Below are 19658 nucleotides of genomic sequence, written 5' to 3' on the forward strand. Positions count from 1 at the left end.
CCACATTCCTAATCCTTAACCCCAGTGGGGCGGAAGAACAGTTTGCTGCCTCCAGGTAGAGACGATCGCCTTAATGCACAGCCTCAGACCCCGGGTTCGGTCTCTAGGTTGCTACCCTGTTCAACCTACCGTCTCCCCCCAAAGAATAACTTTGATGCTTTCTTTTGCACGTAGATTTGCAATTTGTTCATTTAATTTTGCATAGTGATGGGACGTTGAGCTTTAACAGGTCTAGCATCGCTAAAAGTCCCCAAAGCAGATTTTCTCCCCATCCAGAAACTGTGCCCCATCTCACGACTTTCTGATCTTGGAAAGGGCTGGAATTTAGAGCTCTGTAATCTCCTTGCCCCTAAAAGTTTCAGAAGAGATATTAAAATACTGATGCAGAAAGATCGGTTATCATGTTCTCTTCTTCTTCTTTTTTTTAAGAATCTGACAAAAATAAGCCATCCCAGCTAAATAAAAGACTAGAACAGGGAACTTTTAAGGAAGACACTGGAGCTCTTCAAAGGAACAAGGTAGAGAGTTGGTGGGAAGAGAGGTTCAATTCCCTCCTAAGCCCACTTTGAACAGGAAGGCGTTTAGCCTTGACATTGCTGACACAGGATCAAAGATTGATTTATCAGACTGACCATTTTTCAATAAAATGACTATTTCTGTTTCCATGCATGTATAAACATTATTTATTGCGCAGGCTTTTTGTCACATTGTCTCTCAGCTGTCACTTAAATATATTTTTTGGAAGTCACAGCTGTAACGATTTTATGATCATATAAAATAATGAAAATACAAGAAAAAGACATTCTCCTTGTTTGATCGCTTCAAAAGACACCTATGGCAGCTTGGGTTATATAAAAGGTACCTTTCTAAACATTTCACAACTAATAGAGAACATCTGGGGAGAGATGATGATGTAATTTTTTGTTAAAGTTTCTTTTCAAAAAGTACTTTATGGAACTATAACACTGTTTGATTCTTCCAAACATTTAGTGTCCTTAATAACAATAGAAAGAATTTTTTCCAAAGGTTTTTTTTTTTTTGTAAAAGCCAAAAGAATTAGAAAATGGAAATATTTAAAGGACCCTTCAGTAAGGAAAGAACAGCATGTCTGTGGGGAGAGTGTAACATCAGATTTCAACAGGTGTTGATTAGACAGATACAGACAGTTCTTAAGACATAATGTCAAATAAATGGGATGGAGGAGCCTCTAAAAGTCGGCTTCCCCCAAAGCCAAGTCCAGACACATTGTGTCACTGAGATCAGAGCCTTCTTGGGAAAAGTCTTTGACGTGTTCTCCCCAAAGCTCATTGCCTCTTCCCTGTCCTTCAGTCCCCCAACTGGAGATGTTGCCTCTGCCACCCTGCCCAGAGCGTCATCTGGTGCCCTGGTTTTATGACAATCATCACTCCATTGTGGGGGTGGCTTCTGCCAGATCACTCACCATGCCTGCCTTGCCCATTTCTCCACTGAATTAAAAGTATATAACCCTTACTTTGTAATATCACCAAAAGGATACGGAATTCATATTTTAAAGTGCTTTGAGCTCTTAGAAGGCTCCCAGGGAGGCTAAGTGTGGTGGCTCATGCCTGTAATCCTAGCACTTTGAGGAGGTTGAGGTGGGAGAACTACTTGAGCCCAGGCGTTCCAGACCAGCCTAGGCAACATAATGAGAACTCATCTCTATAAAAAATACACATACAGGGATGCCAAAAAAAGTATACACATTTTAAGAGATATTACCTATGCTTTACTTTTCGAAGTTGAATTAAATTATAGCAGCAATGTGTAGTATGAGTTCGCTCAACTGTGCTTCTGCCATTTTCTTTGTCCTGCCTGTTGCGTGGTGATGTTAATATTTATTTGATTAATACCATCTTTTAAGTAAATGTCATACTTAAAATGTGTATACAATTTTTTGTCACTCCCTGTATACATATTTTAAAAAGAGGGGGTGGGGGACAGTGGGAAGAAGAAGGCTTTTTGGAAACACCAAGCCAGGCCTTGGTGTTCACCTTTGTGTTGGCCCCTTACAGGTACATGAGAGCTACAGGTGGCTCCTCCAGGGTGATGTGTGACAATGTGCCAGGCCTGGTGAGTCGCCAGCGGCAGCTGTGCCACCGACACCCAGACGTGATGCGTGCCGTTGGCCTGGGCGTAGCCGAGTGGACAGCAGAGTGCCAGCACCAGTTTCGCCAGCACCGCTGGAACTGCAACACCCTGGACAGGGATCACAGCCTTTTTGGCAGGGTCCTGCTCCGAAGTAAGTCTGCTTTCACCCACCCCTTGGGCTCTCCACTCATAATAGCTCACCTACTTTGTCTTCAAAGCCCCTACTCATCTTTTATTGCATTTCATTCTGTCAACAGTTTGTTCTGCTGGGTGGCATTGTCCCTGTTTTACAGGTGAGGACTAGAGAAACCAAGCAACATGTCTAGAGTCTTACAAGAGCCCCGTCACAGAGTGGGAGATGGTACCATGGCTTCTCTCTTCACTCTTTGCTCTGTCACTTCAAGCCTACACATCCTCCAGGCTCAGATGTTGTCTCTAGGAGAAGGGAGGAAGCAGCCCTAAGGCTCTTTTGACTTTTTCCTCATCTTTCTGGAGCTTCCTTCAGAAGAATTTAAGCAGATGATCAGGATAGAATGCTCCAATCTTTTCTTTGCCATAGATTGTCATAGATACAAAAACACCATGAAGGTGTTCTTAAGAAGCAAAGACAAATCTCTACTCACCACCTTTGACCTCCCATTCAGCAACTCAGCCTCGGGTCACTCTGTGTCTAAGTTTAGCATTTTTTTCACCAACAGATTGTACATTCCTTAAGAGCAAGAACTAGCCAGTGTTCTTCGCACCTCAAGGTGCCTTGTGTTTTGAAGGCACCATTTATTTGTTATGATGAATGAATGGATGAACTTGTAGTGAGCACCTATTATTTTTCAGCTACATTATAGACAATAAGGATATTTATGGAGGATAGGAGTAAGAAACATAGTTGTTTTTTTTTTCCTTAGAAGGAGCCTTACTCATATCTAATTACATAATAAATGTCTTAAAAGTTCTGAAAATGAAAAGCAGCTCACTTGCTAGTATGAAATCAGGGAAGATAAATTGAAAATCAGATTTCATTTTTCCAGTAATACTCATTTATTCAGCTGGCATTATTAGCATTCTCCAAAAAATACCACAGCCCACTTGCTATTAAGAAATCTTACTGAAAACACAGCAGTTAATGTGTGAACCCCAGAAACAAGAGATTTTACACTTGTTTTTGCCCACCCCCCCCAATTCTAAGAAAAATCATCCAGACTGTGCACTTGGTAATGCTTAACAGAGGGTGTTTCTATCATGTAATCATCACAGCCCTAGGGTTTTATGAGGCCAAATGCATAACTGAATGTCTCTAAAATCCCCCAAGGGCGTAGTACTCTCATTCTTAGAGTATCCCTAAAGTTAATTTACTGCGATATTCTGCAATTTTATTCTCTAGTTTAAAAACTATATTCTTCTGCATTCCTTTTGGAGTTTCGATATGACATCGCAAATTTTGAAAGGTTAATAGTAAATTTCAGCTTCATGGAATCTTAAGACTTCACCTAGATTATCTCAGCAGTGAATCAATTAAAGTACTGGACCTTGTCAAAGAGAGTTTGCATGGGATATGCACATATATGTGTTATATGTAAGCTCTCGGTATTTAAAGTGGATTAGGATTTTTCTTTTTTGAAGTGCTCACAGCCATCCAACTTCAAATTAGATATACTTCTCATGTATACAATGATCACCTCTAGATTCATTAAGATGTCTTCATACTAGGAAAAAAACCCTTTAGATCACAAATCAAAGGAAGCCATTTTGACCTAAAGATGGCATATCTGCCAAAACTGAGGATTCATTCATAAAATACTTGAAGTTGATCTTGGCAATATTTGTTTATTTTTATAGCTGTAGAATTGCTGAGAGAGAGAAGGTTAGAACTAGAGGAAACAGAACTCATTCGACTTAGTCTAAGGCCTCAGGTAAATAAGGGATTCTAACTTGTACTTCCTTCAAATTTCTTTCAGCTGAAGCTGAATGTTTTGCCAAAGGACTCAGAACTTAAAACACTCATGCTACACAATTTCTTTCCATTCTTCACAGAAGGCCAGATTCTTTCCCAGACATTTATGCAAACTCCTGTGACTGTCAGTGATGATTTTGTGTTGGTTATGGGAGGGCCAAATTTGGCCTAAAGCAGCTTATCCTGGAAATAATCCTGAAATTCCATTGAAGCTATCCAAAGATTTTTACAATTAGTTGGTTGGGGAGAAATTTACATCTTAGAGTTGTGAAAAACACTCTTTAGGAAACCTAAATGTGCTTATAGATGAATAAGGGCAAAGGGCAACACCATCTATCAGAACATAAAGTTACTAAAATTTCCCATGGTCATAGAGAAATAGAGAATATTTGCCTGTTTTGTTTGAGAGAGCCAGAGTAAGACAGAACAATTTTTACAAGCATTTGTAATTTACTCATTCAACAGTTACCAGTCACAGCCAGAGAAACAAAGACCCCAAAATCTTCTTGCAAGAATACATCTGCAAAATTCTACACTAAGCCTTAAAAAAGCAAAAAGGCAATTAAGTCTCATCCTTGTAAATGTTAAAAAAAAAAAAGCAAATATTTTAAAAGAGAGTTGAGCAACCCATAACCTTCAAGAAACCCTAACTTCTAATGTTTTGCCTTCCCAGGTAACAACCTCCCACCCCAGATAAAAACTGTGTCTATGTGCTTAGTAGACATGGTTTGATTTATCTCAGTCCAAAAATTAGAGAAACTTCAATAGTAACGCATCAGGAAGTATAAATATCACCATCTAGATTTGGATTTTGTTTCATTTTATGATGGCTTTAAAAAGAATCAGTTTTTCTAAGAAGAGGCCCAAGATCAAAATTTGTTTTGTTACAAAGCCAACTCTTGAAATGTGCTACTATTTCACACATAGCATTTTAGTGATTCATCTAAAACACTTAACTGAAAACATCTTAGGGCCATATCTACATGATACCAAACCATCTGGAGGTAAAATGAAAAGTCAGTCAGTTAAGTACTAAATTTTCTATTTAAGTAAATGAACATCTACCTAAGTAATAATGCGTTTGCATAATAAATGATGAATACTTAAAAAGGTGATATTTCTGCCTTGCAAGTATATTTCTGAAATGTAGCAGATTGCAATTTTTTTTCTTTCAGCCAACAAGTTATTGTAATTGTAAGTTACACTGGGATGAATTCTGCACCTAGACAATGTATTCCTCTTACTGCTTTCAAAATACTATCTGGCCACTGACATCCTGTCATTCACATCTTCCATGCCTTTCCCCTCAAAAACTGTCTCACAAAATTTCTCTTATTTCTCCTTTAAAAAATAAAAATAGGCTAAATACTTAAGCATTTGGAAATTTGCTTCCTATGTGATGTCTCTCTAAATTTGAGCACTGGCCTCCAATTCTAAGACCAGGCTTTAGAAGATAAATGACGTATCATATGGACAGGTATTTTTTTTAAACTGTAAAATGGATATAATACAAATTTTATGTATCTGAAAGCCACTATCTGAGATTAAGCCACATTCTAATCTATCAGTCACCTTCTTTTATAAAGCATCTCAATTCCACTTAGAATATCTGTGATCCTAATAGTGTAAACTGGGACTCTTTAAAACAGCTCCTATGACCATCACATTTCTCTCTGGGGAGCACTACCTGCTACCAACGGCAAACATTCATATAATTGATTTTACCTAACTATGGGCATCATGGATTCCTTTTTTGATGGTTAGAGGTTTTGTGGGGAGATCTTTTCTGAAGGCTGAGGTAAGTGCCATTTAATATGATGTAGATATGTTTTCCTGATTTTTAATAATGAGACTAGCAGAGCAAATATTGCAAGGGACGTATAATAAATTTTAGCACCAAATGACAAACGGAAACAAGTGGGGCTTCGATGCGAAAAGGTGGTTTGTTCTCCCAGCTGTGTGGTTCAAAAAGTCACACTTGTCTTGACATATTGAATCACCGAATGGTTCTCTGTTTTCTGTCTTGCATTGGCATTAGGTTGTCCAGCTTCTATTTTGATTGTTAATATATTTGCTGCAGCAACCATTAATAAAAAGGCATGCTAATAACAATGAAATACAGTTCCACTTGAAAAACGAGGTGCACACAGACCCTAAAGAGCCTTATATCTGTCACTATACCACAACACCGTGTTATGAGTTACTACAGATTATTAAAATAATTTAATGTAGTTATTGCACTGAAATATGTACCTTTCAGCCTGTAAGTGAAAGTAGCCTGCGCTCTAATAAAGAACAATTCTAAGAAAGCACCCCAAAGGGTTCTTGCCCAAGTCTAATTATAGGCGGTAAATTTGTTTCCTTCCAGAAAAACCAAAGAAAAGCTTTTCACTGTCTTTTACCCAATACCAGTGATTAGTGCAGGTGTTCCAGAAGAAAGTAAATTCACCTTAATAGTTAGACATAGTATGTAATTCTAGGATATTGCATATTGCCTTCAACAATCTCTCAATTACTTGTGAAAGTCAATGCCAAGCTAAAGCTCTCCAGTGTTAATGCAAGGGACTAGTTACTGCCAGAATTCTCTTCCCACCTCAGTCCCTAGATTTCTTTGAATTCAGTATTTCATTCTCAATCATTTAAACGCATACGAGTGTCCTCAGTAATGCCTGGGGGTTTGGGAGATTTTTCCAAGGGAGACTTGTGGTGTCATGAATACTCACATATGTTCTGAAATATTAGAATTGTAGAATTTAGGCTGTATTTTACAGATGAAGAAACTAAAGCCTAGAGATGCTATGCTCTGCTCCTTTCTTCTAGGACATCTAGGGCTCTCTGTTGAAGCAGAGCAAGCATGTGCCTGAGACTCATGTGAAGCCAGGAGCCAAACAAGGCCCTCTGTTTCTTTGATAGTCTTCATTTACGTTAAGAAGAGTTGTCATACAGATATCTAAATTGACAAAAACCAATATGAGATGAGGATTATTCACATGAAAGAAAGAGGCTTGGCTCTAGAAAAAAATCCTTCAAGAGTATGAGTACCTTTTTGTCCAGTGACAAAGGGTGTCAGAGGCAGAACAAGCATTAAACAGTCACCATGTGAAAGTTATTCACAAGTAGCACTACCAGACCAATTTTAAGAAAAGCATTTTTGTTTCAGGTAGTCGGGAATCTGCCTTTGTTTACGCCATCTCCTCAGCTGGAGTTGTATTTGCCATCACCAGGGCCTGTAGCCAAGGAGAATTAAAATCCTGTTCCTGTGATCCAAAGAAGAAGGGAACTGCCAAGGACAGCAAGGGCACTTTCGACTGGGGTGGCTGCAGTGATAACATTGACTATGGGATCAAATTTGCCCGAGCCTTTGTGGATGCCAAGGAAAGGAAAGGAAAGGATGCCAGAGCCTTGATGAATCTTCATAACAACAGAGCTGGCAGGAAGGTATGGAAATGCAACGGTGCTCGTTTTGTAGACTGCTTGGCTTTATAAATCACTTAAGCAGAGCTTATCTTCAACTTTCCTAGAGTTGATAAAATGCTGTCTAGTCACTTCCCACTGTCTCCCAGCCCATAGCTGTTCTAAAGAATACCACCGACTGGGTTGAAATATCCCCACCCACACTCCACTTTCCTTCCCACAGCTGAGCTGAAGGAGTCCACCCATTGCTTTTGGCATTGTGTTGAGTCAAGTGTTTTATGGTCCCTCTGGATACTGTATCATCTGGGCAGAAGATATAGTCTGTGGGTTAGGATAGTGCTTCATCCCACATAAAAATGGTATATTGAATGCTTATATCTAAGGGATATAAAGACCCAGAACATCTTTTCCCAAACTTTTCATGAACACAATTCACCAAGCATAGTTTTTGGCTTCTTCTAGATTCATGGATGCTCTCTTTTAGAACCAGATCCAGCTTGCACTCACATAAGCCCCATCTTGTGGTTTTTGGTACTGGATGGGTAAATGGACCAGGGACCAAGACATGGTCCCCCAAAGTGTTCTGTAGCCCCTTCTCCTCTAATCCTGATTACTTCCTGGGCTGCAGGTACAAGAGGAATCAAAGAAATCCAGAATTTTTGGAGGGCAGGCCCCTTTGTAGTACAGGCTTCCTTCACTAGGTAAGGGAACTAGGAACCCATCGGCATCAATGTACCGGCTAGCGTTGTTGTGAGAGATTGCATTCGGCTTTGGTGGATTTTTTTTTTTTTGGAGATTCTTGCAACATGTTCATCCATTTCATGACGGGTGATTTACAAGCACACCTGCCCACACTGAGCTGAATATTCAGGCATTTTTTGCTCAAAAACAGCATGACCTCTCATGCCCCACCTTCCTTATTCACCTGATCTCACCCTGAGCAACTTTTTTGTTTGTTTCTCTGATGAGAATAGTCCTCAAAGGGAAATGTTTTGCTGATGTAGAAGAGGTGAAACTGAAAATGGCACAAGTACTAAAAGGCATCAAAATTGACTAGTTCAAAAATTGTTTTGAGCAGTAGAAAAAGCGTCTTGATAGTGTATTGCCTCAAACGGAGAGTCCTTTGAAAGTGACTAAAGTTTAACATATAAGAATAATTACACTATTTTTAATAAATAAATTCTGGGTCTTTTGGGGGTCCTTCCTCATATCTGGTCAGCATTTACCCCCGACCTCCATTTCTTAGACGTGGAGACTGAGGCCCTCCAGGTGCTCAAGGTCACATGAGGAGTCAGTAGAAAAGTCAGGACCAGAGGTCAGGTTTCAACTCCTAGTCCAGGGGTGCTTTGACCTAGGATTAAACCATTTCAATGCCAATGTTCAGCTCTATTTATGAACCATGTCTTTCTGTATGGTGTCTTGACTAGAATAATGAGAGAATCTGAATGCTGCACTTGATGCCTTTGTGTAGAAAGCATAAACTGGCTGGGCTAATCAAATATTTGGTCAGAACCATTCAAGAATAATCTAAACACCAATAGGAAGAGATAACCATAATTTGTCTTTTATCAACACAGCATAAAAATGTGCTTGATATTAATGTATACAGAAAGATCAGCATAAAATTGAAAGATCCCCAGGGGGCCTTAATAGAAAAAAGAATAGAAAAGAATGCAAATCTGTTTGGATGAAAATCCTTTTATTAGACTCCTGGAGAGAACAAATCTCATTTAAAGGAAGTTGGATGGAAAGAACTCTTGCTGAGTACATGGAATAAGATGAGTGTGACCTGAACTGTTTACAAATAGTACCTTTCTTGAACTTTAAAAGGCAACATTCCTTATTTTTATGAATTTATGAACTTATAGTGATTACTGCCAAGAATATAGACTGTGGTTGTGTAACTCTACAACTATTGGTAATTACTGTTTGTGCAATGATTTGGATAAAAAAGTTTACATTGACTTTTGTCTTAACATTGATACCACATGTATAAGTTATCAAGTGTGGTGTGTTTGATAGGAGCGTGCTGCTTAATTGTTCAAACAGGGTATGCAGTTAGATTTCACTGACTATTTGAAAAGAAAAGGCAGATGGTCAGACACTGTATCCAAAAGAATGTTGACTTATCAAAATAAATATTAATTTTGCTAAATAGGTCATTAGATATTGAATGTTTCAACTCTTCAAGACAATAGATCTTAGCTATTCTATCGTAGGCCCTGAATAAACACAACTTTTAATGTAAATCACATGACTCTTCACTGTGTAGAGGTGAACAGCTGTCAGGCCTCAGATATTCTCCTGACTACTCTGCAAAACTTAGGAGGCTACTTTTGATTGGAATAAAAGTGCACACACTGACTTTTTAAAATGTGGCTTTAATTAATGGTGGGTGGGCAGACTTTTTCAAGGAGATGCATGATGTCAGTGAATATGAACTTTAATGAGAGTAAATGTATTGAGATAAACATGCGTCTCTAATTCTCTTCTTGCGGTCATTAGACCCCCAGTCTATACTCCCCCTTCGTACCAGCAGAAGGTCTGTGGAATCAAAATGAGAACAGGCTGGGCTTGTGCTTGAAGGCAGACCTGAGCTAAGCCTCCAATGGCCCTACTCGAGAAAGTTCCAGCCTCCCAGGCTGACAGTAATGTCAGCCTGCTTTTTTTCTTCTTCTTCTTCTTTGTGCTTTTCAGTATTTTCCAAATTGTCCAATATGGACATCTACTTTTTAAACTGGGAGGGTTACGGGAGACGTATCCATTTTATTGGGAAAAAAAGCCATCTATGCCAAGATTGTTCTGTTTAGTCAGTGCTAAAAGTCAGAATTCACCACTGCCATTCACAACAGGGCTTAATTTTTTCCCCAGTGTTGGAACTGTTTAGTTTATTTATTATAACAGCTGGTTAGAGCACCCTCATGTGTCTCTGTACTGTAATATCATTTTAGATCATTTGTGCTGCTGTGATATCATTTATTTTAATCATAGTTTCAGTGGAATTTATAATGATATTTTTTCTTTCATGTCTACTTGAATACGCATTCTTGATTGAAGCTAGTTTTCCACCCCCAAACCAGACTATTAACAGGTACTAAAAAGATGTCTACACTGTTCACAACAAATATTCTATCAAGAAGGAACTTCCATAGCTTTCCTCAGCAGCTCTTTTTAGGTCTAAAGAAGCCATGCTATGAAAACTTCCAAATTATATTTTAAGATGGTTTTAAGTAAATTACATGTGAAAGGTACCTGGTCAATATCCACCATTTGTTCCCTTTCCCAAGTTTGCAAATGCCTTTTAAATTAGTTCACTCTTTTCTCTAAGATGAGATAATCATAACCTCTTTAAACTTTTCTAAGGGAATCTGTATCAAAATAACTCATGTATCCACTCAAACAGTGTCCTTCAATCACTCTGGAAATTTCCATAAGGATAAGAGGGATTCCATAAAAATACTTTCTCCAACAGTGTCTTCTACTATAGTAAAAACAGAAAGACCATGGGATTTGAAATCAGACCCATCTTGGTTTTAATCCTGCAATACTAGTGGCTTTGCTCGCGAAATCTCAGTTTTTCTCACGTGTAAAAGAGTATTATGTGGTGTTATGGGAAGATAGTGGAAGGCAAATTGCCCAGAGCCTGACAGGTAGTAGGTACTCAGTAAACTTTAATTCCTTCTCTTTAGTGAAGGGAAGGTTGTTTGTAAATTAGGTAACCAAGCTAGGCATAAATCCAGTTTGAACTATTATTTAGAACTCAATCTGATCACTCCTTCTTTTCACAGTCATCTGCTGTTCTGTACATACTAATAAGACCAGGCATATAGTATTTTCTAATTTGCAAAATACTGTCAAATGTTTTATAATTTGATCTTTCCAAAACTCCTATAGGAATTTAAAACAGCACTAATATTTCTCCTTTTCAGATGAGAAACAGGCCTCCAAGGGACAGGGACTCACCTAGGGTCACATAATCCTCAAGCATGAGGCCAGGGGGTTCAAATTCACTTGTCTACCATATGCCCTTGTCTACATTTCCATATTCAGAATTTCTGAAAAAAAACTATATATATATACTATATATATGTATATATTTTTTTTCTTTTGAGTCAGAGTCTCACTCTGTTGCCCTGGCTGGAGGGCAGTGGCACTCACGGCTGCTGCAGCCTTCATATGCTAGGCTCAGGTGATCCTTCTGCCTCAGCCTCCCGAGTAGCTGGGACTACAGGTGTAGTCCACAGCTAATTTTTTAATTTATTGTAGAGATGAAGTCTCACCATGTTGCCCAAGCTGGTTTCAAACTCCTGGACTCAGGCAATCCTCTTGCCTCAGGCTCTAAAAGTGCTGAGATTACAGGTGTGGAGCCATTGTGCCTGGCATCTATATATATTTTTTAAAACAGCAAAGTAGCTATCTTGGAAGCTAGTTTACTGATGATTTTTTCTTTTGTGTGTGTCTTTACTTCACACATTTTCTAAAATAAATGTGTATTCATTTTCAACAAGAAAAAAGTTTTAAAATGCTGAAAACATAACTGCCAGTCATTGTGAACACACCTGAAGCAACTTAGCCTGATTTGAGTATTCATAAAATTTCAGCTAGTAGCTCTGCAAGTTTGAGAGCACTATGCCCGTTGCAGTGGCTCAAGCCTGGAATCCCAGCACTTTGGGAGGCTGAGGCAAGAGGATTGTCTGAGCCCACAGTTTCATGACCTGCCTGGGCAACATGGTAAGACCTCGACTCTGCAATAAATAAAAAAATTAGCCAGGTGTGGTAGCGTGTACCTGTAGTTCTGGCTACTTGGAAGGCTGAGGCAGAAGGACTGTCTGAGCCCAGGGGTTGAGACCAGCCTTGGGCAACTTGGTGAGACCTTGTCTCTACAATAAATCAAAAAATTAGCTAGGCGTAATAGCACACACCTGTAGTTCTGGCTTCTTGGAAGACTGAGGCATAAGGATTGCCAGAGCCCAGCAGGTTGACGCGGGGGTGGCTGTGAGCATGCCACTACACACAAGCCTGGGCGACAGAGTGAGACTCCAACTCGATGGAAAAAAAAGAGAAAGAGCACTATTCCTACGTGTTTGGACTAAATTTGGACTAAATTTGGCTCAGCAACTATTTTATTAAGCAATTACTGCAGGAAAGGCACCATATTTGGTACTATGTGAATGTGGAAAAGAATAAGACAAAGAAGCCCCTGACCTTAAGAGACTAGATTTTAGTCAAGGAGGCAGAGCAAGCTATGTGAAGTAATATAATAGAAGAATCAGCCAAAGGGCCAGTTAGCTAAGGAGATAAAGGTTGTGTCATAAAAAGAATTGGGTGTTTGAGCTGGAGATAAAGATTTCCCATGGTTGATAGGGAAACTGCTTACCAAGACAAACGGACTCTAAGACAAAGACAGATATTGGAGCAGGAAGTATATCATAAAGTTGAGGGCTTTGAGGTGGAGCTCAGGACAGAAAGTTAATAGGAGCTGAAGCTGAGGACATTTGAGTGCCGGCCAGATCTGGAGAGTCTTGAATACTGTGCAGAGACATGTAGATGTCGCTGTGAAGGCAAGAGGAAGGCATTGAACAATGGGAAAGAAAGTTAAATCCTTAAATTCAATTTTTATGCGTTTGTCACATTCTCTTTCTTCACTTTGAGTGATAGATATGAAAGTTCAAACTTTCTGTAATATGTTTGAATTAATGACTTAAAAAATTAGCTGGGTCCGCCATTGCCTTGCTAAGCTATGGTGTGGCCATGTGTTCTTCAAGCTATGGCCAGGCCATGTTTCCTGGCTTTGGCCCCCTCTCCTGCCTTGGGGAGGTGAATCTCCTCTTCTCTCTAATTTACTCTCCAGATAAACTATATTTTCTAATCTAAGAAAAAATTTAGCTGGGTGTGGTGGCACACACCTGTAATCCTAGCTACTCAGGAAGCTGAGGCAGGAGCATTGCCTCAGGAGGTTCAAGACCAGCCTGGGCAACATAGTGAGACCCCATATTAAAAAAAAAAAAAGATTTTCTAGGAAAATTATGAGAAATGTCTATCGCCCTTATTTTTAGCCTTAAATATACATATAAGATCAGATATAGTAAGCTTCCTGATGTTTAGTAACAATAAAAATTAACATATGCCATAGTATTGATATTTCTATTTTCAGCATAATAATTAGTATTGTTGGCTATTTTACTCATTAGAAGTTCTTATCTTCGGAGTTCTTGACTGAAGTAGTATGGAGCATAGGGCTCTGGAATCAAAACTGGCCCTAATACTTGAGCACAATTTTGGACAGGTTACCTAACTAGGGTTGCCATATAAAATAAAATACACATGGCTGGGCCAGTGGCTCACATCTGTAATCCCAGCAGTTTGGGTGGTCAAGGCAAGAGGACTGTTTGAGGCCCGGAATTCAAGACCAGCCTAGGCAACATAGTGATACCCCCATCTCTACAAAAAACACATAAATAAATGAGAAAAATTAGCTGGTCATTGTGGCACATGCCTTGTAGTCCTAGCTACTTGGCATCCTGAGGAAGGAGGATCGCTTGAGCCCAGGAGTTCGAGGCTGCCAGTGAGTTATGATCATGCCACTGCACTCAAGCCAGGCAACAGAGGGAACCCTCTCTTTAAAAACAAAATTAGAAAATAATAAGATAAAATAAAATATAAATACTAGGTTTTAAGCAAGCTAAGAGGTAAGTATCATTAGTATCCACATTTTGTATATTTGGAAACTGAGGTCTAAAAAGTTTACCAGAATTAGCAAATAAGTCAAATATATTAGCTATTAGAAATGACCTGAAAATCACACTTAACCTGGCATCATGTATTTTATATGGAGAAGCTCAGAGGATGAGGGGTTCCGGAGTCTTTAGCGCCTTGTGCTACCCGAATGAGCATCACCCAAGGTCAGTGCTGTGGAGCACCTGGCCTGCCCCTGAGTGGGGCCCCTCAGGGTGCAGGGACAAAAGAGATATTTCCAAGTTCCACCTTCAGGAAATGCCTCTAAAGTAAACATAAAGTAGATACTGTCTAATGTGTACGTACAACCTTACAGGCAAGTAAATCTAAGTTCTAATAAAGATTTCAAAGAATACATCCCTTGATGTCACTTAAAATAATAAATAATAGGTCTGACCTAAGAGAACTGGGGCATGATGAGAAAGAACTCACACTCTGAAAAAGTAAGGAATATCAGTAGGAAAGAAAATGGTAAAACCAAACTGAACTGTAGAGCCAAATTACTTTCCCCTCCTATTCATCCTGACTCTCCTTTCAATAATCTTGCGCATCTTTATGGGGCACAAATTTTACTTAGTAGACATTTTTTATTTTTTTGATTGATCTCCTTATTTCATCAAATTAAATGCATTTTGAAAAATTACATCAGGCTGGGCACAGTAGCTCATGCCTATATTCCCAGTATTTTGGGAGGCAGAGGTGAGAGGATTCCTGAGCCCACGGTTTCGAGACCAGCCTGGGCAACTTAGCGAGACCTCGTCTCTACAATAAAGTAAAGAAACTAGCCAGACGGGGTGGCACATGCCTGTAATTTCAGCTACTTGGAAAACTGAGGTGAAAGGATCACCTGAGTTCAGCAGGCCAAGGTTGTAGCAGCTGTGAGCATGCCTCTGCACTCTAGTCTGGGCGACAGAGTGAGACTATGATTCAAAAAAAAAAAAAAAAAAAGATAGTTCTGCCAAACTCACCACTGTATTGTTGGATCCCAAAATAATATGTGCTTGATATTGTAGATCTTTATATATAATATGAATCAGAAACTAACCAGAATTAAAGTACCAAAACAGGGAATAACTCTTAACAAAATTGTTACAGTCTCATATAGAGTTCTACTATTAGTGGAAAATGTTTTTTAGACTTGCCTCATTAGTCAATAAGAATTATTATATATATGGTTAGTCCATGGCAATGTTCTTGAATTCCACAAATACAAATTCTACACCTTATATTTTTCTAGCTAAGCCCACCCACAGTGACTGTTCTTAAAGAATGACAGTGCTCAAGAAATCATGATGTCTTATTTAAGTTAATACATGTTTGCATGAGCAAATCAGCTGCACAGTTTACTAATAAATATTCCTTGCTTTCCTAGTTTCAGAGCATATACATTTGAAAGGTAAAGTTGGCCCAGTTTTCGGTAACCCCTTTCTTAGAGATGTGGACCTGTCAAAAGGATTTAATTGTTAATAAATGTCCTTGGCTTCAAACCAGCACCTGAAAATTAAATAATATGTTTTTAATGTATGTCTCCCTCAGGAAAACTGATACAGGACCAGAAATATAGAATACACCCAACTAAAAAGTGAAGTACTAACACTCTTCAAATGCTCAAGTTTAACTAAATGAGTTAGTTAAAACACAGCATACAGGGACCTAAAATAAATTCTGTGATTTTTATTTTATTTTATTTTTTGAGTTGGAGTCTCACTCTGTCACCCAGGCTGGAGTGCAGTGGCATCCTCACTGCCACCATAGCCTCAACTGCTGGGCTCAGGCGATCCTCCTGCCTCAGCCTTCCAAGCAGCCGGAACTACACTAACCACGATTTCCAAGGCAAAAGTTGTTATGTTAGCAGATATTTCACACAGTATAAGGTGGACTGCCTTTTCTTCTAATAGGAAGAGATTTGCTGACTTGCGTGATATAAGGTCCATAAACTTTACAAAATGCAGGTAACTACAAGAAAAAAAACTTATGTTTTGCAAAGAAGTCTTACAAAGACCCCCTAGGGCTTACTTGAACTCAGTCTTCAGAAAAGCAGACTTAAGAAACCACAACTTCATTCTCTTTAGAAGAAGTTTGTCTTTATAACTGGCAAAATTATTCTTTTTTGGACTATAATTAGATATGCAAACACTAAGTGTAAAAACTTGTAGAACTCACTGAATCCAAGGACCATGAACCCCAGAAACCAGCAAGCCTCAGTATGAAAAACACCAGCAGAGTGATTTAACATGTTGGTCTTGCTGTCAGATAGGCTTGGATTGTTTCCTGCCGACTTGGGCTATCTTACTTACTAGCTGTAAGGTCTAGGACAAGCTCCTCTACTTCTTGGTGTTTTACTATCCTCATCTGTAAAATGGGGATAATAATAGTATATACCTTATATGGTTCTGTGGACTAAATGAAATAGTGAATATAAAATACTTAGCATGGCTTAATAGATGTGGTGAGAACTTCATGAATGTTATGCCTCATTATACTCTGACAGCAAGTTGGGACAGAGAAATATAAAATATAATTATTCAAAAAAAAGAAAATAGAATTGTTCTAGGTTACATGATGCATAGATTTCCTTCTTCCGTGGCTTTTTTTTTTTTTTTTTTTTTTTACATACAGACTTCTGGCTCTGTGGTATAGATTGCTTAGTTGAGGATTTTGTTTTTTAAAAATTAACAATATAAAAAAAGAAATGCCTTAAATTTTAAAAGCAGAAAATAGCTTCTGCAGGTTGAAAATTTAAAATGCTCAAAATCGAGGATTAAGTTCACATAAAAATCTGCTAAGTAAGATTTTAGCACTGGAGCAGTTATGAACCTATTGAAGAATGTTTGTTGACAAAAGTTATATACTAGGCTAAAAAATAGTTTCTAAAAGGCTAAACATAAATAGTGTCCTACTGTCCTTAGAGTCCTTAAAAAGTGACTTTTCAATGTAGTCATATCAAGTGAGCAGGTATTTATTGACAGGATGCCATAGAGTAAAAATTAGATGAGAATAAGGCAAATGGGGAAAGGAGAGGGTTGATTAAGAATTGTGCTGGCCAAGAGGATGATATAAAGAGCCAGCGGGGTCTTGAGAATTAAGAGAAGATCATATGAGAAGGTTGAAAATGGAATCTTGACAGCACCCTGCATTAAGAATCAAAGAAGAAGGAAGTAGATCAAGAGACCTTTCCAGAAAGATCCAAGAGATGAAATAGAAATTAGAAGGCTACTGAGTCACAGGCCATGGCCCTGAGGTTCTGAACAAAGCTTTCAGCATCACACACTAGAGAGAGACAGCAAGTCATTGTCACTGATTGTTACTCCTGCTCTTTCTCTTTCTATTGTAAAAACTATTTGTACATGCATAGTATCAAAAGTGACAAATTGAGTAGTGCAAAAATTTATGTCATCAAATGGGTACATTTTCTCCAGAACATTTCAAAGTGCAAACTGATGCAGGGATGTGGACAGGACATACCATGTGTCACCTCTTCCCAAACCTCATTAAAATGAAATAAAAATGGTTTTAAATCGAGAATTGTCAAAGAAATGAAAGAGCTCAAGGAATTTCTGAAAAGTGGAAAGCAGATAAGAGATTATAACTGATAAAGAAGGACGGAGAAGCCACAGTCTAGAAGAATAGCCAAGGCGGGCACCAAGATGCCCTGAGAATATCTCGGATACAAATAAGTCCTGGAGAGAAACATAGGAAAATTGGAATTAACTGAAAAATCCATAGGTGGAGTAAGGAACCCCAGGCCCTCCCCTCTCCCCATCAGCAGAACTCCTGGAAGTCTGATGTTTCATCTTCCAAACTTTTTGGAGTTAAAGAGTCTCCCACATAAAAACCCGTGTCCTGGGCACAGTGGCACCTGCTTATAGTGTCAGCTACTCAGAAGGCTGAGGTAGGAGAATTGCTTGAGCCCAGGACTTTGAGCTGCCATACACTATTATTACAATTATTACACCACTGCAATCTAATCTGGGCAACATAGTGAGACCCCATCTCAAAACAAAATAAAAGCAAAGTCATTGTCCTACCCACTCACTAGAAAGTAAAATTCTCTGCATCCACAAGCCCCACCTGTACAACCAGAATTCCTAAATACCTTTTTACTACTTCATTTTTTAAATATGAAGAGACTGTCCAAAGATTATCATATATTAAATTCAGCAGCATAAAAGAAAAAGAATAAAAATTTCCAAAAAATGACCCCAGGAGAAAAATCGGTATTTCAGGGCCAATAAGAGAACTTTTAAAAGCCTAATTAATCTCCTCACAAGAATACCAGATATTAACATCCATAAATAAGAATGGAGGTTTTGAAAAAGTAACAGTTAGAGGACAAGAAAGAACTTGGGAGAGAAAACCAAAGAAATCTCTCAGAAAGTACAACAGAAAACCCAAAAGACAAATGTTTAAAGAGGTACATAAACAACCCTCCTCATCCCCACTTGAGTTGAAACCAACGGCAACATGGACAGATAAATGGGTTAAAAATGTTAGTTTCAGGTTTGAAAAAAGCTGCACTGGAGGATGCAGCCTGGAAGCACAGTGTTTTGAAGCAGCCCATCCCTGAGCCAGGGAGAGGTACACTCACAGGTGGGTCATCAGAACCTGTGCAGGGGAGTCCTGTGCTGACTGATAGCAGCTGATGCTAAGTCATTTCCACAGGTTGGCAGATCCCCAAAGAGAAGGAGCCCAGGTGCACAAGCCTGCCCCTTCCTCTGAACTTAGCGGTTGGACAAGTCACTTCTCTGGGGAAGCATAGGTTAGAAAATGGAGGGAGCCAGGAGTGTTACTCTGATGGAATTTCTTCCTCAAGAAACCAGGAAGAAAGTATTGAAAAAAATATGGCCGGGCTCAGTGGCTCAGCCTGTAATCCTGCACTTTGGGAGGCCGAGGTGAGTGGATTGCCTGAGCCTGCGGGTTCGAGACCGGCCTGGGCAACTTGGCGAGACCTCATCTCTACAAAAAATTAAAAAATTAGCCGGGGTGGTAGCGCGTGCCTGTAGTTCCAACTGCTTGGAAGGCTGAGGCGGAAGGATCGCCAGAGCCCAGCAGGTTGAGGCTGCGGTGGCCAGGAGCGGCCACTGCATTCCAGTCTGGGCGACAGAGTGAGACTCCAACTCAAAAAAAAAGAAAAAAATATGAGAGAAAACATAAGAGTCATAGAGATCGATTCAGAAGTTCTGCAACTACTTAAATGCCATAAAGAAAGACTTTTAAAAGGTGAAAAGAGGAAAACATTAAAGAAAATGTCTCAGTGCTGAAGAACATAGGGATCCAGACTGAAAGGGCCCTCTGGGTGCTGAACAGGATTAAGCAGGAAAAGATACCATTGTGATATTTTAAAACCATAAGAATAAGGAACGGTTCTAGAAGCTTCCATGAGGGAAAATTACAAAATGAAATGAAAACAAAAACAAATTTGTTTTCAAAGAATCCACCAGATATTACACTT

The 19658-nt window shown here is 39.1% G+C and overlaps 1 protein-coding gene across 1 annotated transcript in view; it reads left to right on the forward strand.

Moving 5' to 3' along the window:
• Positions 1 to 2032: 2032 nt before the first annotated feature.
• The window catches only part of WNT2 (Wnt family member 2), a 42448-nt gene continuing 24822 nt past the window's right edge, over positions 2033 to 19658 (forward strand). The window contains exons 1-2 of the mRNA XM_008061758.2: positions 2033 to 2260; positions 7218 to 7495. Coding sequence (XP_008059949.1) covers positions 2038 to 2260; positions 7218 to 7495 — 501 coding nt within the window. The 5' untranslated portion in view covers positions 2033 to 2037. The remainder of the gene's footprint in view (positions 2261 to 7217; positions 7496 to 19658) is intronic.

The sequence above is a fragment of the Carlito syrichta genome, unplaced genomic scaffold (genome assembly GCF_000164805.1).
Source record: "Carlito syrichta isolate Samal-C Ts95f unplaced genomic scaffold, Tarsius_syrichta-2.0.1 Scaffold305571, whole genome shotgun sequence".
Lineage (NCBI taxonomy): Eukaryota > Metazoa > Chordata > Mammalia > Primates > Tarsiidae > Carlito > Carlito syrichta.